We start from the raw sequence: 27,510 nt of genomic DNA, 5'->3' as shown, positions 1-27,510 counted from the left end.
GGGAATGGCAGATGGTTCATGGAGGGGGAAGGAAGAGCTAGTATCTGGCAGATGAGTTGGAACTCGGGGTTATTCATCTAGCAGTTGTTGCATGAGGTTTGAGGGAGGCCCAGGAGCTAGTGAGGATGTTCAGTATGTGCTGCGGGTCCAGGTAAACCAGGGTTAATAGTGTCCGCATCATGACTCCCACATGGGGAGTTCCAGATGTGGTGCTCTAACCTATTGAAGCTTGCTGGCCCGTGTGCACATCTGCTTTGGAGTCGATACCAAGGTCTTGTTCCCCTAAGCCTAGGGAGGAGGCTCAGGCACAGCATACTTGCCAGGGAGTAGGGCTCCGGCTCTGATCGGACCACTAGCCGGGACATCTGTCCATCTGTCTGAGTTCTTCTGCTCTGAGCCCCTGCAAGTCATGGCCTTGGGGAGCCTCAGCTGATGAGCACTGGGGTATGGAGCCGGACTCGGGAGTAATAGGGCAGACGCCGAGGCTGCCACCTTCGCCAGCAGTGGCAGGATGGGCACACAGGCTCTAGGGAGTGTGTTCGCACATCTGGTTTCATTCAGTGGGCTGCAATTCCTGAAAACCCCTGAGCTCCCCAGGAGAGCGTCGTTGAGTGACCTCTGGAAAAGCAGAAGTGGAGTCTGGGAACATGCTGTCCTCTCACACTGTGCTGAGGCCAGCTGGCCGGTAGTGCCCCTCTCTGGGCCATGAGGCCATGGGTGAGTCTGGAGCGGGGGCCGCCCCGCCTAGCGAGCTGTGCCAGGCCCTGCCTCTATGCCTGCTGGGGCATTGTGGGGCCACCCCCTGACATGGACTTGGACCCTCTTTTCCTGCTTCTTGGGGCCTTTGGGGAAGGGCTACAGAAACTGGGGGTGGGGAGTTTGAGAGTTGGAGAAACCTCTTTGAGCCTTGAAGGGACTAAAAGATGACACCTTTGAGGTTGTCAGGGTCTGGGAACGGTTTTAGAAGGGAGGGACAGAGCTGCCTAACTGCCACCTCATGAAGCCTGGCAGGGGCTGTGGTCTTGCCCCACATTCCATTCTGCAGGAAGTGCTGGTCAGGCTATGGGTTCCCATGCCCCCCGTACTAATAGCCAGACTGGGGTGGTAACTGGGATATGGGGTAGGCAGGGCACAGGGGTAACATGGATGCTAATGGGGCCAGTTTTAGTCTGGCATGGCCTCATGATCTCTGGGAGGAGGAATCAGGACAAATGGCTAATGGGTTACAGCTTGGCTCAGCCACCTTCAGAGAGCTTCACTGGACCCTGCTGGACTTTGACACAACAATGCTGCCCTGTGGAGGAGGGAGGCCAGGGCTCCCACTCTCCAGGTTGGATGTGCATCCTCCCAATCCAGCCCCTCCTTCTGAGCCTGAGGAAGTAGCTCTGTTTTCTGAACTTCACATCTTCTCTTTAGAACAACCCATAGGTTTCCCTGAGGTACTTGCTGGGGCAGAGATAGTCGGGATGCTGCTCTCACCCAAGGATAGTGTTGGTAGACCAGAGTTGAGGTCCATGGCCAGGGCAGAATTCAGCACAGGGCTTCATAGGCTATGGGAAGGAGACAGAAGAGGAGCTAGCTCTGGATGAAGGTGACAGTAGCACACTGGAGTTGGAGGACTTCACTTTGATGACAGTGTGGAAAGTAGACTTGGTAGCAGAGGGCCATGATGTCAGGTTGGAGGCATCTTGGCAGTGAGGCCTGGGCATTGCCAGGAGATGGAGTTGGGGAAGAGACCCAATGGTTCTTGCTGACATTTTGGAAAGCAGAGGAGGTCTGAAAAGGTCCTAGGTGGGGTAGGGTTGCTGGGGAGCAAGCCAAGGCCCTGAGAGGAGACTGGAGACACTGGGAAACTGAATTGGCCCTCTTTCTCTGAGCAGGGGTGAAGTCAGGCTGCAGAGGAAGCTGTGAGGGCAGCAGCATCTTCTTGAACATGAGAAATGTACCTCTGAGGCAGTCTACTATGAGAGATCCCAAGCTGGCCAGGTGTTCTTTGTGCTGGGCCATGGATGGAAAAGGATTGGGGTAGACAGCTGGGCTTGTGGGCAGAGCAGAGTGGTCCCCCAAGTCTGTACTAATTAGAACACCACACCTGCCTCAGCCCAGGCACGTCAGGGGCTCTCGGGCCATCATTGAGGCTTTCAGGCTTGCTGAGCCCAGGGCACAGAGCAGAACTGGCCTGTCTGCCTCCCAGAGCCCCTGCCGTCCTCGACTGCTCCTGGGGGCTGGGCCAGGACTGGGTGGCCAGGTCTCCCACGAAGCTCTCAACAAGTTCCAGGCCTCTCCTCACACAGAACCCACCCCCAGTCGCATCCGTCCCCCTCATCCCTCAGAGAACAGGAAGCTGGGGGTGGGGAGGGAGGGTCCTGCCTGGCCTAGTTCCGGCCTGAGGACTGTCTAGAGGTTTAGGGCTGAGGACACCATTGTTGGCAACCACTGGGCCTGGGCACCACGTTTCTCCAGCAGGGTTAAAGCTTTTCAGAAGCCCTGTGTGGTCCCCTTGTGGGCAAGCCTAAGAATCGACTAGCCTGCCTCCCTCCAAATCTCCTCTTTGGCTGGCAGGCTGTCCCCTCGCCCTGGGTCACAGGGAGATGTAGGGTTTGGCCAGGGAAAGTGGGCTGGAATGGCCCTTTGACATTGTCCCTGGGGCCTTTTAAAAAATGAGTTTTCTGGTAAGGAAGACTGCTCAGGCCTTGGGCAGGATTCTCGGTAGTCTCCCGGGTTTGCTCTGATCCGACATAAAGCCAGCAGAAAACCACCCAGCCGTCAGTGTTCCAGCGGTGCTCGGAGGCGTGGCTGCCCCAGATGCAGTGTCAGCAGAACACAGTAGCACAGGCCCAGGGGGGTTGCTGTGAGTCCCATGCTGAGCCCCAGGCTATAGCAGCGCAACTCACCTTGGGCCCTTGTGCATGTGAGCATGCTCTCAGCTTCTCTAGGAATAACATCTCCAGGTGATGTCAGAAGGGCTTGTTCTGAATTGTGACCACCCAGGGCCTCTGTCAGGCTGTCAGTGGTTGGGGAGGGGGCATGCTTTTGGGTTCTCCCACCTCTCTGCCACCTGCCAACCCTTCTAGGATTAAAGAGAGGTGCCCAAAGCTGTCTGGCAGCTAGTCTGTATCTGAAAGGGCTGTCAAGGGCCAAGGGCTGTGGAAGAATGTGGGTAGAAAGAGAGAAGAGCAAGTTGGGCACGGACAGGATCCACCAGATCCAATCCACATCTGTGCCTGACTGTGGCCTCAAGCTAAGGCCCCTGCTCCCCCTAATTGCTCCTTTCTGAGTTCTGGAATGGATATGGCCCTGAGGATCCTGACTGGGGCTAAGGAGGCAGTAGGCGTGTGTTTCTAGTTGGAGTGGGGTTGGGTTTCCCATATCTTGTTGAGGTGACAGTTCACACCTAACCAGTGCTGGCTATTAGTTGAAGACTCGTTACAGGGCCGTGTATAGCCAGCCTTCCCAGGGAGAACAGCCATGTGAAGCAGAGGCGGAAGAAATTTCACTCCGATGGAGGACTTGTGAGGAGATGGAGTGGGAGGTGACAGTGTGCACTTGCCCGCCTGCTCAGGGAAGCCTCCAGCAGCATGTGCCTGGGATTCAGAAGGGCAGTGGCAGCAGGTTGCAGAGAGAACTGCGGGAGGCCTGACGCATGAATGCTTTGGAGGATTTGGGAGGCTGGATGCAATGTCCTGGAGCATAGTGGGCTCAACTAGCACAAGGGGCCCATGAGGAGGGCTGGGTTTTGATTCAGCACACTGGCCTGGCCTCCAAGGCTGTGAGCTAAAAGCCAACTCCAGGGCCCGAGAGGGGTTCTGGCTGGCTGACTGACTAGGGGATGAACAGGCAGGTTTGGGCTGGCAGCGGTTGCACCAGATGGTCTGACCCAGAGCACCGCATTCCGGCCCTGACTCCCAGCTGCTGTCCACAGTGCAGCTTTGCCCCTAGGGGCTTGGAGCACCTGCTGGGCATCGGCCAGCCTTCTTTTACCCAGGAGTAGCTGGGACTTGGCCTGACTGCAGCGGAGAAGGGTGGGAAGGAGTAGGTAGAACAACAAGCAGCCCTGGGTGAGGACACAGGAGGGCATGCACACTTCTGGGACAAAAAAGTGTCTCCGGGAGGAGCAAGAGGGCTGGTAGCATCCCCCTGTCCTGTCTTGCTGTCGTATTCCATCTCACTTTTGAGAGTGATGAGGGGGCAGCAACTTCTCCTGCTAAATGAAGTCCACTCTGAGTGCCTGGGAGCCACAGGGGATTTCCCCCCCTCCCCCAGAGATGCGTTAGGAGGTGGGCACATCCCTCTTCTCCCTCCCATATACTTTCTTCCATGTCTCATTTAGGACACCTATCTCTCCACTATTCTCTTGTTGGATTACAGGAGGAGAGTTATCACAGGGGTCCTGAAGCCTATAGAGGACTTGTAGACTCTACCCTCTCTTCCCCTCTGGCAGCCCAGGAGAGCATGGCCCTCTGGACTCCAGAGATACATGGGAGGCCTCGATCGGGAGCTCCGGCTTGTGAGAATGACCACAAGTAGAACCCCTCCTGTCATCACCTGGGCAGCAGGAGTCAGCTTTGGCTGCTGGGCTACACACACACTTGCCACGGGTCTGTTCTCAGTCTGTCCTCTGTACTGGCATCACTGCCGAAGTCACCTCCGTCTCAGTCCTGGAGTAAACCTTCCTGCTATGTTCACCAACCCTCCCCCTTCTTCCATTCGCTCTACAGTTAGTTACTTACTGAGCATGAAAACACACCAGACCCTAACTTGTTGTAGACTAGAATACCTTGGTGACCCAAAGTCCCTCCCTGCATGGAGCCTATATGTATCCTGATTCGGTGCTACAAAGAGCAAGGATGCCAGTGATGGGGCTGCAGGCGAGGTCTTTGAAGAGGGGACACGGGAGGGGAGCTGTAGAGGCCCGAGCCCTGAATGTGTCCATGCTTGCTCCTTAGGGAACAGAAGAGAGGCCAGTGTGGCCAGGGCAGCGAGGGAGGGAGAGGGTGGTAGGCGTCAAGTCAGAGAGGTGGAGGTGACCACACAGGCGGCCACTCCGCATGAAACGGGAGTCATCAAGGAGTTGAGGCGGATTGAAAAGACTGCTGTGTAAGGATGAATTCAGGGATGGGAGTGGCCAAGGGCAAAAGTGGGGCGACCACTAGGCTGTTGCCATGATCCCACTTGGTCTCACCTGTCATGCCTGCCCAGAACCACTCTGCTCTGTCCTCTCCTGTCTTCCCTCCCCGTCTCAGTTCTGGAGAGAAACCTCCTGGTTGGCTTGCTGCCTCCTGTCTCTCCTAGAGGAAGCCCAGTTTCCTCCCTCTCCCCACCCGGCTCTCATTCGCTGTCCTGGCCACTCTTCACTCACACCATCCTGCAGACTGTTTCCTTTCTTCTTGTTCCCTTCTCATCCTCTCTGTCCTGTGTCACGGCCCTCTCCACTCTGTGCTCCTCCAGCTTTGGGGGTCTTCAAGAGCTAGAACTCAAGTCTTGGGTTTGGGGTTAGGGCTGTCCTGGAGCATGGCATGCAGAAGGTCCTCAAAGGCTTAAGGTTAGGGTCTCAGCTGGGTTTCCCTGTGTTTGTTCAGCTTTTGCTTGGACCCTGGGTTCAGGGTCTAGGGCTGGCTCATGGCCAGAACTTAGAACTAGCTGTCCTGGGGTATGCTCTGAGCCAAGAACAGGAGGTAGAAGTAGGGCAGAAGGTCAGGTCAGTAGCCAGGCATGATTTTAGGGGAGAGGCTAGGGCATAGAGTCTCAGTAGGGATGGAGACTTGGGACCCTTGGGGAGGCTCGGAGACGCCAGCCTTCACCTCCATTCTTGGGTTTCAGACCTGAAGCTGCACCTGCAGAGTACCGATTATGGCAACTTCCTGGCCAATGAGGCCTCTCCACTCACCGTGTCGGTCATCGACGACCGACTCAAGGAGAAGATGGTAGTGGAGTTCCGCCACATGAGGAACCACGCTTATGAGCCCCTTGCCAGCTTCCTGGACTTCATTACGTGAGTGTGCCCGGGGTTGCGTGCCTCCCTCACTCTGGGAGGAGTAGGCTCAGGCTGGCTGCCTCTGTAGTCCTCCCAGCCTGGGTGATGGGACTGGTCATTCGACAGTCATATGGGGTCACCAGCAGTGTCACTGTTGCTCAGGGATTTGATGGGCAGGCGAAAGTGTCCCTTTCCCAGAGTTTGGGGTGGGGAAACCTGGGAAGATGGGAGCCTTTTTCTTCATTTTCCCTATAGAACTCACACTGAGCACTTCCTGGACCCCACCTCTGGGTCAGGGGCTGGAGAATGGTCATGACTTTGAGGAGCTGGGTTCTTGGGATGGGCCATTCGGGCCTGCTCACCCTCTCTGGATCTGAGACCATTCTCCATCTGCTCAGACCATGGTCTTAGGTCTCAGGGAGATGGGGTACGGTGGGTGGGGGTACCAAATGCCTGGCTGCCTTCCCCAGCTCTGGCCTAAGCCACCCAGAGCCCTGATGGACAGGCCCCCATGCTTCTTTCCATTGGCTCCTCAGCTTCCCCATCATCTTACCTTGTGGCACAGCCCCTGCCTTTGCTCCACTCTGCTCATAGAGAAGCAAGTACAGGCAAGGACCCTGAGGCCACCAGGCAGGGCAGCCGCTAGGTTGGGGCAGCCTCTGTTGGTCATGTGAGTCTGTAGAAATGGAGCTAGAGAGGAGCCCTCTGCAGGAATGACGGGGGCGGGGAACCTGGTGTACAAAGCAATGGCCTTTGGCCAGGTAGCTGCCTCCTACAGGTGATGAGGAGAGATGCTAAGAGGGGCTGGCGGCCAGGAGTGAGTGTGGGGCCTGGGCCGTGGGGAAGCATTTCCAGGCACTCTCTGGATACTGAGTAGTTTTGACCATTCTCTGATTACACTCTCCCCTCTTAGGACCTGGCACACCTACCCCACATATCCCTGAAGGGACAGGGTAGATGCCTGATCTGACCCCCACCCCCAGCAGGGAACAGCTACTTGCTCAAGATCATGAGAGCCGCAACCAGAAGGGTGCCATCCTCAGGCAGGAGGGAACCATCCTAAGGGCTGAGAGAAGCTGCTGAGGCCAAGAAGGGGCCCACTCCTAGCCACAGGCCTCCTGCCTTGGGGCCCTCTCTGCTGACCTGCACTCACCCTTCTGACAGGGTCTGACTAGGGCAGAGGGCACGAAGTGGGGGTGTATCATGTGCTCTTACACTGGGGGCTATTCTGCACACCCCCATCAGTCATCTGATCCCTAGTCTGGTCCTGTTTGTCCTCTGGCCCAAGGTCAGAGCTGAGGACATAACAGGAAGCAGCCTGTTTATTACTGGAGCCCAGCCTTCACCTGCATCTTATTTGCACAAGGCTCCTTTAGTTTCCTGGTGAATGTTCGAGCATTGCCAGCTAGGCTGGCCAGTGGAGGTTGGACCCCACACCAGTGGTCAGAGGTCAGCCATCCTGCTGTCCGCTTGCTTACCTGCCTGTCTCGGTGCCCTCAGAGGCTCAGTCTTAGCCAGGCTGTGAAACTGGAAAGGGTTCTGAGCATGCCTGGGGCTGCGCAGCTGCCAGCTCTTTGCTGGAGGTTGGCTACGAGCACCAAGCGTGCGTGCTTAAAGCAGCCAACCACTGTCCTGTGGCAAGCTATCCAAATCTGCCCCTTCCCCCTCTCTGTCCATTCATGGTGACTGTGGTTCCTAGTCCTCCCGGCCACCTCGGGAAGGGCCACGTGTCAGCTCATCTGAGCCTGTGGATGCTCCTTCTATGACCTCGTCATCTCAAATGTCCAACTCCTCCGCTCTGCACTTCAACCACCCCCACCGATGGCTGCCCAAGGCCGTGTCACCACCTGGAAGCGCTCCACCCCTGAAATCGCTGAGTCAGGACCCCTCTCTACCCACAGCCCACAGGCCCTCCAGCCCACTCTCAGTCCCTTGCGGGACCCGGGATCCGGACTCAGCAGGACACGGAGTCTTGCTTCCTCTCTGCTGCCCCTTTCCTCCCCAGCTGAGGTTCCCTGGTCCATCACTTGAACACTCTTCTGCCAATATCCGCAGCTTTCTTGGCTGCCTGTCTTGTGGTCCCCGCCCGGCTGGCAGCCCCCCAGCCCTGGAGGAATCCCAGCAGCCTCCAGCTTGGAGCCACCCTCCCCCACACCACTCCTGGGAGCAAGGCTGGGGAAGCAGCCGTTGGGTGGCTCATTCTTGCTGCCAGGCATGCCTGCCCAGCTGGCCTCAGCTTGTCACTGCTCAGCTGGCCTCTTGCTGTCCCTACTCAGCAACCTGAAGCCCTCCACAAAGATGGGCAGATCACCTCTCCATCTTAAGCACCATCCCTCCCTCCTCCAGCCTTCTCTCTGGGCAGATGGCCCACCTCCTCCTCCAGAGACAATAGAAGCCAACAGGCCTCTCAACAGCGCATCTGCACCCCCACCCTGTTCCAATGGCAGAGGCGCCTCCTCTTCTCTTAGACCTTCTATCAATGACCTGGGCCCCCTCACTACCACCCTTAGGACCCTGGGTAGCCACTCACTTGAACAAGAGTCTGTGCAGCCACCTTCTCCTCCAGATTCTTCCCATCAGTATCTAAACCAGCTTAAATTTCTCACATCTGTGAAAACCTATCTGGTAGCCCCAAAGTTGTATAGTCACTGTTCTCCTACCTTCCCCTCACCTCTTGAGCCTTCAGTGGGCTTCCAGCAGCCCCATCAGTCTACCACAAAGCCTTGACTGAAGTCCTAATCTTCAAATGGCCAAGGTCTCCAGGAAGTTGTTTGTCCTCTCTAGCAGCCCAGCGTCCCCCTCAGTCTTCCTCTAGCAGTCTCCTTACTCTCATGGTGTCTCTGGTTTAACCGCTACCTCCCTGGCTGTTCCTCCACCACTCCCACCCTACCACCAGGGCACTGGAAGATGCTGAGCAGCTCAGTCCAGGGGTGAAGAGTACTGCAGAAAGCTGTTCATAGGAGCCAGTGCCAGGGGACTTCCCCCAGGCTGGAGACTCCTGACTAGCTGCCTTAAGGAGGTGGCTATTTGGCTGAGAGAAGAATTGGGTCAGTGGGGAGGGGATTTATAGGTTGAGAGAACCATGTACAGAACCGCTGAATCTGTGCTCCCCATAACAGCTTCCAGGTAGGGTTCCCCATCTTAGCAGGAAGAGGTACGCTGGAGCTGTCTGGTGGAATGTAACCAGAGAGGAAAAAATGTGGTCCTCTGGGTGGTGGAAGCATCAGTTGAGGCCCCATCCTGGGGGAGAAGACTTGAGGAAAGAAGCCCTAGACACAGCTGTCCTGGCCACTGCAGCTCCAGGGACCCAGCTGGGCGGGAGGTTGGTAAGCTCACACCATTGAATCGCATTCCTCAGAGAATCTCTCATTTGACTTTGGAGCTGCCCCAGGATAACTGCAGCAGGCGTCCTAGGAGGTGTACTCTGTCACTGAGGTGTGCCAGCCCAAGCTGGTCAAGGTCTCCTCTAACCTTCCACGTGAAACGGAGTACACACTGGTCTTGTCGATCCTGGCCAGCTTTTAACCAGCACACATAGTGCCTTCTCTGGGCCAGGCTTAGTGCCAGAAGGAGATGTGTCGATGCAGTTGGATGGGGTCCCACTGGTGGTGTGGACAGTGCCTATAGAGAGACCTAGGACAGCTGCAACAGATAAGGCTGGGGTCATGGGCGGCTTCAGAGCATTGGAAGGACGCTAGGGTCAGGTGGCACTGGAGAGGGCAGGCCACTTAGAGAGAGGCTGCTCTGATACAGACTGCCACCAGTCATTTCACCTTAAAATGGTCTGGCTCAGTTTAATGGTGATACCATCTGCCATGAAAGAGGAAGAGCAACCCATCAACTGTGAAGCCACACCTACTGGGGAAACACATAGTGGGGTCGGGAAGAAAAATGTGATGGAGACCATTATTGGCAGAGAAAGTACTTAAAGGTGGTGGGCACCAGCACTTGTTTACACTGCCCACAGTGCCGAGCTGGCAGCCAGAGTCATGGCTGGTCTGTCATCTCTCTTTGGGCAGGCTGGGTTCTCTGGCTCCCTTTAGAGTCAGATAGAGGCTCAGGAGACCCCATGTTCCTGCCAGGTCCAGCCATGAACTTGCTGTGCAATTCACGACAGGAGTTTCCATTCGGATTTTTGGTCTCAGTGGGGCAGTTTTGTGATGGCTTCCTATGGCTTCCACAAGTGAAGCTGGAGTTGCTATGAGAGTTAGGAAACCCGAGCCTGGTCTCTGGGGAATCCCAGGTTGCCAGAGCCCAAAAGGCCTTTGACCTTGGATGCGGGAGCCACCCTGCAGGTGACCATCCCCAGTGTGCAGCACCTGTTGGCAGCCCAGCTGCCACTGGCAGAGCCTGGCTTAGGACTCAAGCGAGTGGCCTCAGTGCCACCAGTAGGCACCTGAGAGGAGACTGTATCCCAGGACAGTGGCATGAAATGCCCAGTGGGCCTACCAGCCCACCTGCCATTCTCCTAGGAATTTACCCCAACCTTAAGCCTTGCCAGGCCTCCTGCTCCTGACCCTCCACCCCTCACTGGCCACAACCACTGCTTCTAGGTCTACAGTGGGGCCCTGCTGTGTTGTCTGGGTCCTGAGCTAGACTTTGCTCCTGGTCCTGATGATGGGCACTCTGATTAAGGAAAGCACTTGAGCTCCTTGAAGCCTGGAAGGCTCAGGGCAAATGGGAGAATCCAACTGAACCTCAGGGAGAGGCAGGATTTTTATGAGGTCAGAATCACACTAGCTCTACTGTGAGCTTTAACTCATGATCCTTATTGTGGAGAGGAAGCTGAGCCTTAAGCAATAGTATGCTGAAGCCAAGGCTCATGTTTCTGTTCACTCTCCACCCTGGGCAGGACTCCGCAGAACCCCAGTGTGGTTGATCACAGGTCCTGATGATAGCTTGCACAAATCTCTAGCTGCCTTGTCCTCTCCTGGCCTACCTACCCCATAGCTGAGGGGGTGAGACCTTGGAAGCAAGCCTGATTCACCCATCAGGTGGCGCCAAAGGGCACAGCAGAGAGTTAGGGCCCAACTAGGGGCTCTGCAGGCTTCCTGGAGGAAGTGGCTTCCTAAACTTGTCTTGAGCTTCTGTGGGCCCACTCTTGAGTCTTGAAGGCTCTAGGTGAGAGAGCCTCTGGGCAGAGGAATACAGACTGCCTTACCCCACCCCCACCCCACAAGGACTTTTTGGGCCTGGCGGGCAGCCGGCCATCCACTCCCCAGCTGTCTTCTTCTGGAGGGAGACGCTGACCAGCTGGAACTTTATTCTCCTAGTGAGGCCAAGTGAGGGGAGGAATGGTGGAGTGGCTTTCTGGGGCCAGGGAGGCAGCTGCTAAAGCCAGGCAGGAGGAGGGTTTCCCTGCCTGCTGAAGGCCTTGACCTTGGGGAAAAGGCAGACAGCTGGGCCAGCATCTTTTCTGCCAGGCCTGCCCTGCCCCCTTTGTCTCAGAAAAGAGGATTCTGACCCCCACTGTGCAGGGGAGGAAAGCTGGGCTGTGCCAGGCAGACCCGGCCTCTGTGGGGGGCCACTGTGCAGTGAGCCTTATTGTCTGCCCAGCCTGGACACCGAATTGCCCTAGCCTAGGTTAGAAGCTAGTCTGGAAAGTGGCTTAGGTGGGGCAGTAGTGAGTGGCCTTTTCTTGGTTTGGCATTTCCCTGGGTGCCCCATTGTGGCTTCCAGGGGGTAGGGGGTGGGGGCAGCCTGTTGTCAAGGCTGACAAGTGAATCATTGTTGGCCTGTTAGAAGTCACTAGAGGGATAGCATCTTCCCACAGGTCCCTCCTTCCAGGTCTGGGCCAGGACCCCAAAGGGTGCCAAAGTGCCTCCCTTGGGCCCTGTCCCCCACCCTGCCCACAGCCTAGATAGATACCTTGAGTTGTGGGGCAAAGGTGGCTTCAGAAAGAGACAGCTGGCTATGGAATTCCTCCGAGAAGACAAGGCTGGATGTGGAGTGTGAGCCAGGCCATGGGTACCCCTGGGCATGAAGCCTTTGCACTTTTCTGCCTTAGAGTGTGACATGGCCCCTTTGTGTGCTGAATTTCCATCTGACAGGGGCTGGTGAGGCTGGTGGTTATGAGGTCATGCAGATAACACAGGTCTAAGAAGTATTCAAGGAGCTCATGTGGTCCACCATTAAGCACTTGATTGGTTGTTTAAACCCACCAGCAAGCTTCACAAGGGAAAATATCTGGCAATCGCTTCTGTAAAGATTGTAGTTGTTAAGTGCCTTTGAATCAATTCCGACTTCCATCAACCCTGTATAGGTTTTTGAGGAGCGGCTGGTGAATTTGAACCCACAGACCTTGTTTATCCTAGAGCACCACCCCAAGACTGTAACGATTACAGCCTAGGAAACCCCATGGGGCAGTTCTATCCATTCCTGTGGGGTCACTATGAGTCAGAATAGACTCCATGGCACACATCGACAACAGCCCTGCTGAAGAGCTATGCTAGTGTAAAAGAGCATCCTGAGGCTCAAGAGCGGGTCTCTGGGGTGACTCAGGGAACTTGAGACCAGCCACTGGGAGGCTAGATGGGGGAGAACCTGCAGAGCATGGATCCCTGGGGCAGGTGAGATGCAGGAGGCCTCGGGGCAGGAAGGGTGTTTCCAAGGTGGAAGAAAACTCAGGCTGGGTTTGGAGACCCAGGCCCAGCACTCTGGTGGGCTTGTTCTCCCTGTGGGACTTGTGGGGCAGAAGGCTGGCAGCCTTAAATGAGCCCTGCCTGAGGCCCTCAGTCTGGGAAGGAGGGGCCTGTCCCTTCTCAGTGCACATCCTGTAGCTGACCCAGCCGGATCAGGGTGGAGAGAGGGCAGCTGCCTGGCCCTAAGCCCAGAGGAGCAGAGGTCATCACAGGGCTCTGGCGTTTGGAAGCTAAGGGAGTATGCAGCAGGCGGGAAGAGCATGGGTCAGGCTGGGACTGGGAGTTGTGGGCTCTTCCTTCTACCACCTTCCTAAAGGCCTGGGTGGAAGCTGAGATCTGGGGCCCTGGCTACTATCTCCTTCCTTTCCTTCTGTCTCTCCCAGGGATCTTTCCTGGGCCCCTTCAACAGACCCCCCTCCCTCAAGAGACTGTTTCAGGGCAGGGGACCCTGACCTTGGAGAAGGTTCTCTACTGGCCTCACCCACTTACTCTTGTGCCATGAACTTGTCATTGTGAGAGGCTGAAGAAAGTTAAGGCTGCTGGGGCCCTCTCCTTACCCCAACCCCACCCAGGTGACCACACAGAACTTTCTGTCCCTTCTCCTTTGTCTTGCTGCTTGAAGGCTGAGCCTTGTCCGTTGGAGGCAGCCCAAGCCCTCCCCAGCTCCACAGTCTGCTGCTGCGCTGTCGCCCAGGGCTGGCCTTCTGCAGGGTCTCCTCCAGGTCTTCATGGCTGGTGCTGGCCTGAGGAGAGGGTAGCCATCCACTTAACCTGGGACCACCCTGTCTGCTCTTCCCTATCTAGGAAAACTTCTTCCCACCTTATACTCCTCGGCCTTTCCTCTCCCTCTCATCCTGTCAGCCCCCACCCAGCTGCCAGGGTGACCCTTCCTGGACCGTGACCTACCTTGCTTGCATCCCACGCAGGGATCTCTAGCACCTTGGCCTGAAGTTAGGACTCTTGGCCCAGCCCATAGGACCACCTTTGAGGCCACGCCCGCCGACAGCACAGTGGCTCCTCGGGTGGGCTCAGTTCCTCAAATGCAGCCTTACTCTCTATCCTTTGATCTCTCAGATCGTGGCCCCCTACGGCCACCATGTGCCCTCAATTCCCAATGTCCTGTGGGTAGTTGCTCATAGTCATTCTTTTGTTCTTAACACTGGGGCAGGGGACACCTTGGGCAGGGAGAGAGATGAGACAGTGGTGTTTATCGAAAGCAGCTTTGTTGAGGGGCTGGTGGCCCGTGCAGTGTGGGCAGAGCCATAGTACTGGGCCAGGACTTCTGGACCTCCCCCTGGATCCCTGATGGCCTGTGTTGCTGTGTGCCTCCCTTAGCTACAGCTATATGATTGACAACGTCATCCTGCTCATCACGGGCACGCTGCACCAGCGCTCTATCTCCGAGCTGGTGCCCAAGTGCCACCCTCTAGGCAGCTTCGAGCAGATGGAGGCCGTGAACATCGCACAGACCCCTGCCGAGCTCTACAATGCCATTCTGGTGGATACGCCCCTGGGTGAGCCACTGTACTGGAGGAGGGAAGAGGTGGGGTCTGTCCCTGCTTCCATGTGGAGTTTGCAGACCCTCAGGAGGTGACAGAGCTAAAAAGTGAGGCTCCTTCACTGCTGCCTACTTAGCTCCTTCCCTCAATGTCCCCCTCCCATTCTCCTATGTCCAACTTTGTCTGTTGTTGTTAGTGCCATCGAGTTGGTTCTATGTCACTCATGGTGACCCTGTATACAGTTTCCGAGGAGCGACTGGTGACCTTGAACCACCAGCCTTGCAGTTCAAACCGACCTTGCAGTCCAGAGCATTAACTCACAGCACACACTGGTTTTTTTTCCAAATGTGGAGGGGTCCTGAGCTCATGGAGTGTAGAGAGAAAGGCCTGGTCCCTTGGGGATAGCCTGTGGTCCCAAACTGGGGCCTGTGCAGGGCTGGCTACCCACTAGGCAGGGGAGAGGAGCAGAGAGTTTGATTTGCCTCCACTGGGCAGGCCCCAGAGGCTGGGCCAGGCAGTGCCCAGCAGGATGCAAGCTCTTTTACATAGGAAGGGGCACCAGGAGCTGCTGCTGGACCTTACCAAGGCAGAGCCAGCTCCTGCCTGCTGGGAAGGCTGGGGAAAAGTTGCTCAAGTCTTAGCCAGTATCTTCAGAGCCAGAGCCTTGGACCCCAAGGCACAACTTCCAGGAAGCTACCAGGATTGAACCACGGGGCTCTAGCTGCACTAGGTTCTGGCCTACCTGCTAGCCTGTCTGCCACAGAGTTTATGTGGGGGCTATTTGTGGCTTTAGTTTTTCTGTCTTTAAAGAGGAGACAGGCTAGTCTGTCTGCAGGCCCTCCCGGGGAGTGAAGGTATTCTGTCGTACTCCGGCCTCTACCTTTAGCCTGACAGAGGTCCCCGGGCCACTGGCCTGTGCCCACCAATTCTCAGACTCATCCCTTATTTAAGGAGGGGGAAGCTGGTTGTCCAAGTGTTGGCCCTAGGCCTTCTTGGGGGCTGTAGAGAAGCAAGCATCAGGCCCAAGTCCACAACTGCCCCTCTTGAAGGGAAGGTATCCCAGCCTCTTATGCAAGCCTGTCTTTGGCATGGTCTGAACTTGGGTCTGCCCCAGAGGCGATTAGATCATGCTGTGGCTGGCTGCCTCCTTTATAAATCAATTTTAGGAGCAAGGAAGTAGAAGCAGGCCAGGTCAGTCTGCATGGCTCACAGTGTTGCTTCTGCCACTTCCAAGGCAATAACAGGGTCCATGCCCACTGGTTGGGGGCCTTCCTCCCCGCAAACCTGTACCCAGCCAGATGGGCTTGTGCTAGCGCTCTCCCTTAAGCCAAGGCCACCTGTCCACCCCTTACACCCTCGCCTTTCTGCCCAGCGGCTTTTTTCCAGGACTGCATCTCGGAGCAGGACCTGGATGAGATGAACATCGAGATTATCCGGAACACACTCTACAAGGTATTGCACCCTGCAAGCAGGTGGGGTCATGGCAGAATGGAATTTATATGGGGTGGTGTGACAGGATGCAGCCACACCAGGCTCCTGTCCCGGGGGCTTATCCACTTACTCTTTGGCTTCTGTGATGGGTGCAAGGCTGCATGGAACAGGTTCTCCATCCTATGACGCCGGCGGCATGTACAGATAAGATCAGCAGGAGGGCTGGTGCTCTCAGCCTGGCCTGTCAGAGCTGGCTCCTGGACGACGCTCCCCTGCCCCCAGGAGGGTCACGAGCCACCACCTTCAGGCCCACCCCACCTGGGCTGTTGCTAGCAAAGACAGGCATTGGAGCAAAGGTAGCAGTTTGTTCTTTGGGGGTGGGGAGCCAGCCAGGTGTAGCCAGGTCCCCGTGCCCTTTCAGGTTTCCAGGCCCAGAGCCAGCGCCATTTCCCACCATCCCCACCCCCTACCCGCCTTCTGCTCCCCACCAGGTTGCAGCATAAGTTGGGTCCCCTTGGAGATAAAGGGTGGGCTTGAGATTCCTGGGTTAGCGCTGCCATGATGGCCCAGAGAGCAAGGAAGGGGTCTGGCCAGGCCTAGTCAGGAACATTTGGGACAGACCAAGCTCTGGGCATCATGAGGTACTGAGCCCTGAATGGGCTGCAGCCAGGAGTGTGGATCAACAGTGGCCAGGCCCCAAAGACGCACTGGGGTGGCACTAGCCAAGGGACCTGCTGACTGAACCCTTCAGACATCTATCTGTCTGTCAGATCTTTCCAGTGAGGGTCCTTTCTCATCATGGTTGCAGATAGTTGGTAAGCAGCAGGCGGCGGCAGCCCGGAGTGTAGGGACCTCCCTAGGAGCTAGATAGGCATCATTATCTCCCTTTGCAAAATGAGGAAACTGAGGGCTCAGAGAAGTGGAGTGGGTCTCCTGCGCCACACAGCACATCACTGGCAGCCTGTTTGCAAAGCCAGTGCTCTCTCTTACCCTAACAAGGAGGCAGGTCAGCTCATCAGCCAAGTGTGTGTGGGTGTCCATGTGTGGGTGTGTGTGCGCACGCGCTCCTGGGGCTCCCACCCACCCAGCTGGCCCATTGCCGTGTTCCCTGCCCTGAGACAGAGTGAGGGGTGTGGCTGTCCCCCAACCTCACCTATACCCTCACTCTCACCGAGCCTGACTGGTTCTAGCTAGAATTGCTGGCGAGGGCTGCCTGGGCACCAGTTCATAAACACCAACCCAGCACTTCGGGCCCTGTGCCAGGACCTCCCGCCCATCAGATGATGTCCCAGCCCAGTAGCCACAGATGGGAGATTAGGCAGACCCATAACCAGCCGGCAGGTGGGGACTGTAGGCAGCTGGTACAGCAGCCATGGGCTGGCAGACTCCCGGGACGGCAGTGGGGTAGGGAGGTGACCTTGACACCTAGGCTTCTGGGGTCTTGCCAGTTTCTTCAGCTGCTGTCCTAACCCTAATCCCATCAGACGCCCCAGCTCTGGGTTCAGCCTTTCCAGGATCTGCCTGGCTCAGCTAAGCTAGTGGACTGATGGCAGGGTATGCAGCCCAAGACCTGGTTGGTGACTTCCTCCACAAATAAAGGGACTGCAGACCTGGGGCTCAGGCACAGCCAGCTTGGCTGACCCTGGGGAAAACAATGGCTGGGGGCAGACTCCTCAAGGGACTGGGTGGCACCACTAAGCCATCTCTGCTACCCTGGCTCTCCCATCCTGGGAATCCTCCATGCTGAGACCCATTGTCCCCCATCTAGATTTCCTCTGACCTGAGCTGACCTGGACTCTTGTTTCCCTCAGGCTTTCCCAAAGCCCAGCTTGCCCACTGCTGCTAGCCATGCTAGGCTGGACACATAGACTCCTGGGAGCAGTGTGTGGGCCCAAGTCAGCGTGTGATGGGTAGAAAGGGATATATGTACCTTGAAAGGCAGGCTGCAGCTCAGAATGTTCCCCAAGCCTCCCAGTCCCGCTCCAGCTCATAAGACCTTGACTCTGGCCTTCAGAATCCGACTCCCTGTGACCATGCCGCTAGGAAGTAGAGAGGTCCTGAGAGTGAAGGGTGCTATGCAAAGGGGCTCTCCATCAAGACTGAAAGCCCCATTCCTTGGCACATAGTGGGTGGAAGGAAGGTGTTCGCTGGTTCTGTGTGTGTGAATGCTGGAAGGGCCTGGCTGAACCGCCTTCCCCTTGTGATCAGCAGATACAGTTTGCTTGCACATGAAGTGCTTGTTGCCACCAGCCTGAGTGCCCTGACACACTGATGTCTCATAGGCGGTAACCATCCCTCAGCTTTGACAATTTGGTCCTGCTGTGTGATGCACAGGGAAACGGGCTGGCAGAGGTGCCCACCCATCTTAGGCCATCTGTTGAGCTTCCAAGATTACCTTGCCCTCTCTAAATTGTGGCTGCCATGGGTCTGGCTGAGGAAGAGGTGGTAGATTTGGTAGATGGGAAGCAAACAGAGAGGCAGGGAGAAGACAGGCTTCCTCTGAGCCTGTCCCACTTTGGGGCCAGGGGTGAGGGACACTGTGCCCTGCAGCAGTCATCTATTGCTGCTTGCCTAATTAGCAGTTGGAATGTGGATTTTTCAGGGACTTGACCTGAAGGCTTCCCTGGCCAATCTGTGGATATGATATTCGGACTCACCATGAAAGGGATTGGGAAGGGGCAGAGAAGAGGGAGGGAGAGGCCCCCCTCCCCACCTTCCCCAGAGCCTCCCTGTCTGAGCTGAGCAAGTCCCCTGCTCTGCACAGGCATACCTGGAGTCCTTCTACAAGTTCTGCACCCTTCTGGGCGGTACCACGGCCGATGCCATGTGCCCCATCCTGGAGGTGAGTATGCACCTCCCTGCCTTCCTGTCTCACCGAGTAGCCCTGGTCCAGGGGAAAACCCAGCTGACTGACCACTGCCTCCCTCCTCTCTCCTTGCTGCCTGTGCACTGGCTCCCCAGTTTGAAGCCGACCGCCGCGCCTTCATTATCACCATCAACTCCTTCGGCACAGAGTTATCCAAGGAGGACCGCGCCAAGCTCTTCCCACATTGTGGGCGACTCTACCCTGAGGGCCTGGCCCAGTTGGCCCGAGCTGATGACTATGAGCAGGTTAAGAACGTGGCTGACTATTACCCGGTGAGTGGCCTGACAGGCAGGACGCTGGTGAGCATCTTGCACTATGCCTCCCCACCCCCTCCACACTCAATAGCCCTTGCATGCTCATGCTTGTCACCACTCTCCCTGGGCCAGGAGTACAAGCTGCTCTTCGAGGGAGCAGGTAGCAACCCTGGAGACAAGACCCTGGAGGACCGATTCTTCGAGCACGAGGTGAGTGCAGGCTGCCCGTCACTGGGCCTGCCTTTTCTTGGGGAGGGATTGGTGATCATGACCACTCTGCCACACCTGCTGCCATTCACAGGTGAAGCTGAACAAGCTGGCCTTCCTGAACCAGTTCCACTTCGGGGTCTTCTATGCCTTTGTGAAGCTCAAGGAGCAAGAATGCCGCAACATTGTGTGGATCGCCGAGTGCATCGCCCAGCGCCACCGTGCCAAGATCGATAACTACATCCCCATCTTCTAGACCTGACCCGAGGCTCCCACTGTGCACTGTGTGTGTCTGTGTGCTGTGACAAAGCCCTGAGGGGAAGCAGCTGCCCGGCCTCCCTGGCCTTCTCTGATACTGCTCTTGGGTCTGAAAAGGGGGCTGGGCACCTGCTCCCCATGTCAAGGACGGACCAAACTCTCCAGAGCAAGGAGACCCATTAGCCCTGTGTTTACAGCCATTGACATGTCTGAGAAGCATGTGGTCACTTTCATGTCTCTCCCTAACTTGAGAACTGGGGGCAGTGGGGGCCTCCTCTCCCTCTACAGGTCACCCTCATAGCCCAAGGGAAAGGAGGCTAGAGTGTATGTGCTGGGGGAAAGGAGAAAAGTAGCTCCATGCCCCCCCCCCCTTGTGTTCCCTCCCTGAGATAATAAAGTTGTACTCTCTGAGTCCATCTGTCTGTTGTCTCCTTTGGGCTCTAATGCTTCTCTCAGACTCCCAGCTTCCCCCCCACCTTACTCCACTCTTACTGAGCCTACCCTTACCTGAGCCTAATTCCCTCTCTGAGCTAGCAGCCCCAGGCTGGCCTTCTCTCCTAGTAGCCCAGGTCCCATGGGGCTGGGGGGACCTGGTGGGTACCCCCTGCCTCTACTGGAGGCTCAGATGGAGAGACAGGCCTGTGGAGCTGGGTCTTGGCCTGCAGGGCCCCAGGCTTCCTTCCCTGTTTGCTTCATTGAGCCCCACAACTTTGGGATCAGGGTCATTATCCCCATTTCATTAGAGGAAACCCAAACGTATGGATATATGATTTGCTCAAGGGGGAAGGCAGCCACCCATTCCAAACACAGCATCGTCCCCATTCTAGAAGAAATAAAAACATGTCTTTATTGAAAAAGTAACAATCTAGCAAGTAGAATATACAGCCTCCTTGTGGCTTGGGGGCTGGAGATGGGTGGTTAGGGGCTGATTCTTGAGCCAGTCAAGAGGCAGCTGGGATTTACCCTTTGAATCTCGGCACTGAGGCACTGGTGCTGAGAAACAGTCCTGAGAGGGTCCCCAACCCACCCAGTCTCTTCTTAGTTTGCAGAGGCACTATCTGTGGGGTCCTGTCAAAGACCACAGCTAAGTCTTGCACTACACCACCCCATCCAGTATGCACGGGAATGTGGTACCCAGGAAGGTTGGTTTGGGCTCAGGAAGCAGTGGAGAGGTCTGGCAACTCCCTGGTCAACCTAAGCCTCACTGGGCCTAGAGCAGGGCACCCAGCAGCAGATGGGGCCTGACTCTCTCAGTCAGGCTTTAGGACCTATGTAGGGGCTCACAATGCCCAGGGAAGGGACTAGGGGTGCCTGGAGCCTCCTATGGTGGAGCGGTGTGCCTGCTCACTGGGCCTCCCCTGGGGAATGGCCTGGGGTAGGGCCAGGTTGGTCTGGCTGCAGTGCACGTGGCAGACAGGGACTGATGAAGAACAACTGTAAGAAGCGGCGCCGCAGGCCCTCTGGCAGGTAGTAATGAATAAAGTACATGAGGCTGACACCGCGACCCGGGTAATAGCGGCGCTGAGGCTGGGCGGCCAGCAGCGCATCGGTGATGGCATCTACAACTGGGCTGAGGTCAGGGAGCGCCTGGCGGAGCGAATGTACGAACTGCCGGTGCAAGTGCTCGATGTAGTCCTTGCCGTAGGCCTGCAGCAGGTCTCTGGGCAGGTTGGCCAGCAGCAGCTGTTTGCTCATCTCCCAGCGACCCACATTCAGCACGGACTCTGGAGTAGGGGGTGACAGGGTCAGGCCACGCCCATTCTTACAGTCTGATTCCGCTCACAGATACGACCAGGCCCACCCTTTATTTAAGGAGCTCTGGTAGCATAGTGGTTTTGAATCGGGCTGTGAACCGCAAGGTCAGCAGTTCGAAACTACCAGCTGTTCCGTGGGAGACAGATAAGGCTTTCTGCTCCTGTAAAGATTTACAGCCTCGGAAATCCTGTACAGGCTCACTATGAGTCGGAACCGACTCAACGGCACATGACAACAACAACAGCCCTTTATTTACAGTCTTCTTGTTAGGTACCCCCAGTTGGTTCCAACTAACTAATCGTGACCCTGTGGCGTCCTGGTGTGGCGCCTCGGGTTAATGCGCTGGACTGCAAGGTCGGTTTGGACCTCAAGGTGGGCGGTTCAATCTCACCAGCCGCTCCTTGAAAACCCAATACAGGGTCGCTACGGGTGGGAACCAACTTGACTTAACAATGTACAACAGAACGAAACAGTGTCTGTGCCATGCTCCACAATCACGGTTATGTCTGAGCCCACTGTCGCAGTCACTTTGTCAATCCGTCTTGTTGAGGGTCTTCTTTTTCGTCGGCTTCCCCTTTTGCACATACTTTACCAAACATGATGTTCTTTTCCAGGGATTAATCCCAAAGTTAAAAAACAATAGAAACCCATTGTCAACAGGTCCATTCTGACTCATAGCGACCCTACATAAAGTTTCAGAGAGTGTAAATATTAACTGGAACAGACAGACAAATATTTCTTCTGGAGAGCAGCTGGTAAATTTGAACTGCCAGCCTTGCGGTCAGCAACCCAATGCTTATCCCACAGTACCACCACTAAAGCCACTACTACCCACCCACCCTCCGTCTGCCCCAGCCCCAGACCTTACCTGTCTTGAAGCAACCGGGCTGGACTACGCTGACCTTGATCCCCCAGGGCAGGAGCTCACAGCTGAATGTGTCCATGAGCAGCACTACGGCTGCCTTGGAGGTCCCATAGGCCCCCAAGCACTGGTATGGCATGTCTCCTAGGGATGGATTGTGGACCAGAGTCACAGCTCAGTCTCTGGCAAGGGGCCTCCACCCAGGTCTCCCCAGCTCCATCCCACAGTTCCTGTTCCTCTCCAAGTGGGGGAGGAAACTCACCAGCCGGACTGCCCACGGTCACAATGCGACCCCTGGATTGACGCAGCAGCGGCAGGAGGCCCTTGGTGAGCTCAAGCGCACCGAAGAAGTTGACCTCCATGCAACTGCGGAACGTGTCCACTGGTGACAACTCCACATCAGCCACAACGGCATTGTAGCCCGCATTGTTCACCAGGCCCCACAGGCCTGAGAGAACAGAGTAGGGAGTAGCAAGTCAGCCCAAGAGTGACCCTCCAATCCCTGCCCCCATCTCACACCCACCTAGTGATGCCCACTGACCCGAGCTGGAAGTGTGAGTCTTGGTGAACTCCAGAACTCGGCTAATGTCCGCTGGCTTGGTCAGGTCCATCTGTAGGAGCTTTAGGCGAGGGGAACAGCAGGCACGCAGCTCGAGGGCACCGGGACTATCCAAGTCCAGCACAGTGGCTAGTACCGTGAAGCCCATGGTGTCCAATTGCTTGGCTGTCTCCTTGCCAAAGCCAGAGTCACAACCTGACCGGGATAGAACAGTCAGTCAGCACCTACTGTGGTCCAAACCAGCCAGTGACAACCCAGAGTCGCCAGGATCATCAGAGTCAGAAGATCTAGGCCCCTGGGCACCCAGCCCAGGAGCAGTGGGCAGCCCGCCTTCCTGAGACCCATCTCTGGCAGGCTATGCCCTCTGGCTAAGCATCTCTAGCACCAAGTCCTTCACAGCAACTCCTTCACATCTCCCTGATTCCCACAGCATGATGTATGAACCTACTTTACAATGAGAAAACTGAGACTCAGCAATGTTAACCTGCTTCTTGAAGTCACTTAGCTAGGGAAAAGCAAGGTCAGGACTCCATGTTCCTTGATGCCAGGGCACAGCGTCCATGCACAGTATTGCTACGCAATTTCCCTTCATTCCTCACTGTGCACATTTCTCCTTCCTGCGCCTGGACGCTGATGCACCCCTTCTCTAGTCCTGTCTCATCTTACCCCGCTGGATACACTCTCTACCTAGGAGCCAGAAGGACTTTCCCAAAAACGACACTATCACTCTGCTGCTTAAAACTCTTCCTAGGTTCTCCACAGGCCTCAGGAAGAAGCTCAAGCCCTTAGCTTTTCAGGTCCTAGACACCCTGATCCCCACTCCCTTCCCAGTCTCAACACCCCCTGCTATTGTTCCAGAGTCCAGGCAAGCTGGAGGCCCACCCCCACCTCATCCTTGACCCCTTGGAATTCCAATCCATGACAACAGGGGGCCTTCTGTGAGCCCTAGATCACTTGCCTCTAGGAAAGGGACCATGATGGATGGAGAAAAGAACCAGCATTTGAATCCCTTCCTACACCCATCAAGTGTGACCTGAGGTCAGTTACCATGCTTGAAGTCTTCATTTCCTGTCTTGGGTGAGTAGCGAGAGGAACCAGCAGGCAGAGCCATTGTGGGGGTCAGTAGTGAGTGATACCTGATAAGCGCCTGCTTCCTTGCTTGCTCTCTTTCTGATCCTGGCTCTGTGGGCGGCCAGCAAGGGGAGGGGGAAAGCCAGTGGGGGAGGAGGCCCTCTGAGTCTGTCCCGGGTGGTCCTACTGAGCAGAAGCAGAAAAAGCACTCTGCTTCCCCTCTCCTGGACAGCTCAGCACCCCTCCCTATCTCAGGCCCGCCCCCTCTGCAGAGGGCAAGAACAAAGCTGGGCAGGGGGCTGCAAGCTGGCTTTGGGCTGAGGGTCCTTCCCAGGCCAGACTGGCTGGGGAAGAAGAGTGAGCATGTGTATACCCACTTGCCTCAACTTCCTTCCAGGGAAGCCAAGGCCTCTAAGGGGAAACTGAGGCCTCCCAGACCAGACACAGTCAACCTGTACCTTGCACTTTCTTGCTCACCTATACACACTCATATACCAGTACATACCTCCAACCTGCTGGACATTCACACACAGGATCACGCTCTCCAGACAGAAGTCCATGTGCGCGCGCACACACACACACGTAGTCACTCGCCCCAAGTCCTTACCCCAGGGCTGAGCCCTGAAGAACTACATAGACTTGGCTAAACATTCTCTGGGAGGGATGGGCACTATCTCTGGGGAGGTGGGGCAGCGTCTGGTCACCTGCTTGTCCTGCAGCCAGGTAGCGAGAGACAACCCCAGAGTTTTTGGCATTAGGAAGTTTGGAGGATCACTCTGCCTGCTTGCCCCCACACCACCACCTCTAGACTCTGTGACCACAGATGGGGGAATCCAAGTCACAAAACATATCTTCTCCCTCACCTCACTCAGAGGCTCTCAGCACAAAAACCTGAGGGGAGGTTTCAGTAAAGACTGCTCAGCTGGGTAGGTCCCTAGTACCTGCAGATGGCCTGGGCCATGTTGAAAAGGCTGCCCTGTCCCTGGGGACAGAGCTCACAACTTAGTCCCTGCTTCAGACTAGTAGACTCACTGCTTTCTTCAAATCCCAGAAACCAGGGTTCCCCAAGGCTACATGGCACACCTGGAGTTTGGGTCCATAAAACCAGGATCCCCATGACTTCACGTTGCACATTGAATTTAGGTATCTTACATCTAACCTGGGACTTGCCTCCATTTCTCTCCTCTTAGCTGAAGCCCAAAGTCCTCGTGGGCCCTGTGGGCCTCAGCATAGTCTGGCTTCTTCCCTGGCATTCAAGGGTCCTTCCCAGCAAACAACCTCACATTCCATCACACTTCCATAGCCAGGCTGGTTACTGAGCCACACTCATTCTGGCTTCAAGCCTTTGTCCCACAGCCTTGCTTTGATCTAAACTGCTTTTTCCACTCCACCTATCTCCACTCATCCTGAGGGCTCTGTTCAAGGATCTCCTCTGGGAAGTTCTCCCAGTCCTATCTCCAAGCCAATCATGCAGGGTCCCTATTGGACTGGGGTCTCAGAGAAGTGGGTGTAGGAGCTGCCTCCAGTCTAGGTCCAGTGAAAGGGCACAGCCCAGAGCACCTGTCTAAAGCCCTCAGGTTGGAAGAGAGTCTAGCCTGCTCCTCCCCGCAGGCATTGGAGCCAGTGCCCCCTTTTGGAAAGCCCCTGGTCCTTCTCCCCCTCCCCACTTCCGGCTGGGTCTCCAATCCCCTTCCCCTTCTCTCAATCTGTTGACAGATTTATTCCCCACTCCAGACAAAGGGAGTTCAGCCAGGCAGCCCGAAGCACCTGAGTCCAGCTCTCCAAGACCTCCTTCCTGGTCATTGAAGACCAGGAGAGAGGGTGAAGGGGTGCTAGGTGCAGGCTTTGGACCACTTCCTCAGTAGCTTAAAGAAGGGGCATAGAAGGACCTGAGAGACAGCTGAATGCCCAATTGTCCCCTCATGGTGACCACAAACTTTCCTGTACTTCAGGGATCAAGTGGAGAGGTATCCCAGCTCCCCATCTAAGCTTCTTCCTCAGGAGGAAAGGAGATGGGACCTTTCATGTGTAGTCATCAGGCAGAGTTCAACGGATGATGCATCTCAAATCCTCTGAAGCCCCTCACAGCATTCACTGCTTTTTGCCCCTAAAAATGCTCTCTTCGGGAGGTACACAGCACAAATCCCCAAGCTCCAGGAAGTCAGTCACCAATTACCTCAGAGCACCTGCCCGTTCCCTGCCTCACTTTCCCTCCAACACCCCCCTCATCGGCAGGTAGTAACTAGCCTTAGGGAGGTGCCAAATGCTTCCTTCTTGGCTCACTCCCTGCACCCGGGAAGGGGACTCTCCCACGCGTGCGCTGGGGAAGCCTGCAGAACCGTGCCCAGGGGAGCCCTCCGGGTACCGCCCTCCAGCCTGGCGTCCTCAAGCTTCGCGCACTCACCGGTGATGAGCACCGCGCGAGTGGCCACTGGCAGGCGCGGCGGGCGCGCCAGGCGGGACAATGCAATCCAGCCGGCGGCGGTCAGCACTGCGAGTGCGGCCAGCGGAGGCAGCAGGCGCTGGCACAGCCAGTCGAGCACCGCCAGCAGAGCCAGCGCCGCCAGCAGCGGGCGGCCCAGACGCAGGTCTGCGCGAAGCAGCTGCAGCAGCGCGCGGGCAGCCACCAGCAGCCAGGCACCACCCGACGACCAAGGCCAGCGCTCCATGGCGGCCGGGCAGGGATAGACTGGACCGGGGTGGGGACCGGGCTGGGTCTAGGGGCACGGAGCCCAGAAGCGGGGTGCAGCAGAGATTCGGCTTTGAGCAGGAGGGATACTCGCTTTCTCTGCTGGCCCTCTGGCCCGAGCATATAAATAGCCCCGGGGGCGGGGCGAGGGTGGGGCGGGGCGGGGCGGGACTCGCCTCCTCTACTCCCCGCGCACCCCAGGCTGGGCAGGTGCCCCCCCCACCCCGCCCCCGCAGCCGGATCCGCTTTCGAAGAAGCCGGAACAAAGTCACAAAGTTGCTGCGCTAGTAGGCGCCGCCTCGCCGCGGATCGCGCTGGAGAAGGTGCTGATCGCTCTGAGTCTGCTAGCCCTGCACCCTGGTCACCCCTTCACCCACACACGCGCTTTGCGTCGCTCCGAGGTGAGCACACCCAGTTCACACTTGCTGGAGACACCTGAACACACGCACAGACTCTTTGCTGGCTCCCCACTCTGACAGCACTGCGGGGCCGCGGGGGCCTGCCGGCACTCTAGAAAACCAACCCGCCTTCACTCCGCCACACTTTCAAGCCTTGTGCGGCCACTGCTCCCTAACAAACACGCGCGGACATGTGCTCACACCTAGGCTGCCGGACACAAAGCTGGCCTGGGACCAGGGTTGGAGGGGTCATCTGGGTTCCTGAGATTCTCTGCCCCGCCTTTCACCTCTCCACTGGGGCCCAACCCTGAGGATACACCACCCCCAATTCCTACTGCCACACAGTGTCTGTGGTGGGGTGAGTGGGTGGGGAGTCAGAAGAAGCGTCTAGACCTCCTGTTTCCTCTGGCCCTGGGCACTCCAGACCTATGAGGACACCTGGGGAGTCAATGAAGGCCATCCCCCAGGAGCTCCTGGTGTCCTGCTCTTGTGACTCCCCAGGGGATAAAGTGAGTGGACATGTCCCTGCCTATGTATTCAAATGTCTATGTTTGTGGGTGGCCTAAAGGCCCCCCACCCTGCCCACCCCCAGTCTGGCACCCTGTGCCTGGCATCCATGCCAGGGCTCTTCCAGGCACTGGCTGCCAGGCACTATGTTGAGGGGAGTAGATGCAGCCCATGGCAGAGGGGCTCCCTGCTGCTTCCTGTGAGTTTCTAGATCTTGCCCAGGGCCTCATTCCTGCCCAAGAGGTCCCAAGAGGTCATGGGCTCCTAGTCACTCCTCCCAGCCCAGTTCTGGTGCTCATGCTGTCTCGGGTGCCCAGACTCTGCCAGAGCAACGTGGTAGTATTCTACAAGGCTTCTCCAATAAGGCTTGTACAGCAAGGCTTCTCCAAAGCCTTCTCTGCCATCCACTCTGGTGGGTCAGGGGGGATTTCAGGGAGAGGCTAGGAGCCTGACCCATTCAAGCAAAGGTTCTGGGTGGAGGACCTATCACTCACCCAGGGCCACCCCTAGGCCTCCACCTATCCCTTCACCGGTAAATT

General features: G+C 56.6%; 2 protein-coding genes across 2 annotated transcripts in view; one reads left to right on the top strand and one right to left on the bottom strand.

The window, feature by feature from the left end:
• ATP6V0D1 (ATPase, H+ transporting, lysosomal 38kDa, V0 subunit d1) overlaps positions 1 to 19,172 on the top strand; it is a 37,570-nt gene extending 18,398 nt beyond the window's left edge. The window contains exons 2-8 of the mRNA XM_006863612.1: positions 5,821 to 5,992; positions 13,951 to 14,129; positions 15,487 to 15,566; positions 18,310 to 18,387; positions 18,507 to 18,683; positions 18,798 to 18,875; positions 18,967 to 19,172. Coding sequence (XP_006863674.1) covers positions 5,821 to 5,992; positions 13,951 to 14,129; positions 15,487 to 15,566; positions 18,310 to 18,387; positions 18,507 to 18,683; positions 18,798 to 18,875; positions 18,967 to 19,128 — 926 coding nt within the window. The 3' untranslated portion in view covers positions 19,129 to 19,172. The remainder of the gene's footprint in view (positions 1 to 5,820; positions 5,993 to 13,950; positions 14,130 to 15,486; positions 15,567 to 18,309; positions 18,388 to 18,506; positions 18,684 to 18,797; positions 18,876 to 18,966) is intronic.
• Positions 19,173 to 20,474: 1,302 nt separating this feature from the next.
• On the bottom strand, positions 20,475 to 26,082 carry HSD11B2 (hydroxysteroid (11-beta) dehydrogenase 2). Its single transcript, XM_006863646.1, has 5 exons — positions 25,782 to 26,082; positions 22,289 to 22,501; positions 22,010 to 22,195; positions 21,754 to 21,891; positions 20,475 to 20,854 (listed from the first exon to the last, which is right to left on the bottom strand). The coding sequence occupies exons 1-5, from the start codon at positions 26,044 to 26,046 to the stop codon at positions 20,475 to 20,477; spliced, it is 1,182 nt and encodes a 393-aa protein (XP_006863708.1). The 5' UTR covers positions 26,047 to 26,082.
• Positions 26,083 to 27,510: the final 1,428 nt, after the last annotated feature.

The sequence above is a fragment of the Chrysochloris asiatica genome, unplaced genomic scaffold (genome assembly GCF_000296735.1).
Source record: "Chrysochloris asiatica unplaced genomic scaffold, ChrAsi1.0 scaffold00055, whole genome shotgun sequence".
Taxonomy (NCBI): Eukaryota; Metazoa; Chordata; class Mammalia; order Afrosoricida; family Chrysochloridae; genus Chrysochloris; species Chrysochloris asiatica.
This window is presented reverse-complemented; position numbering and strand designations above follow the sequence as displayed.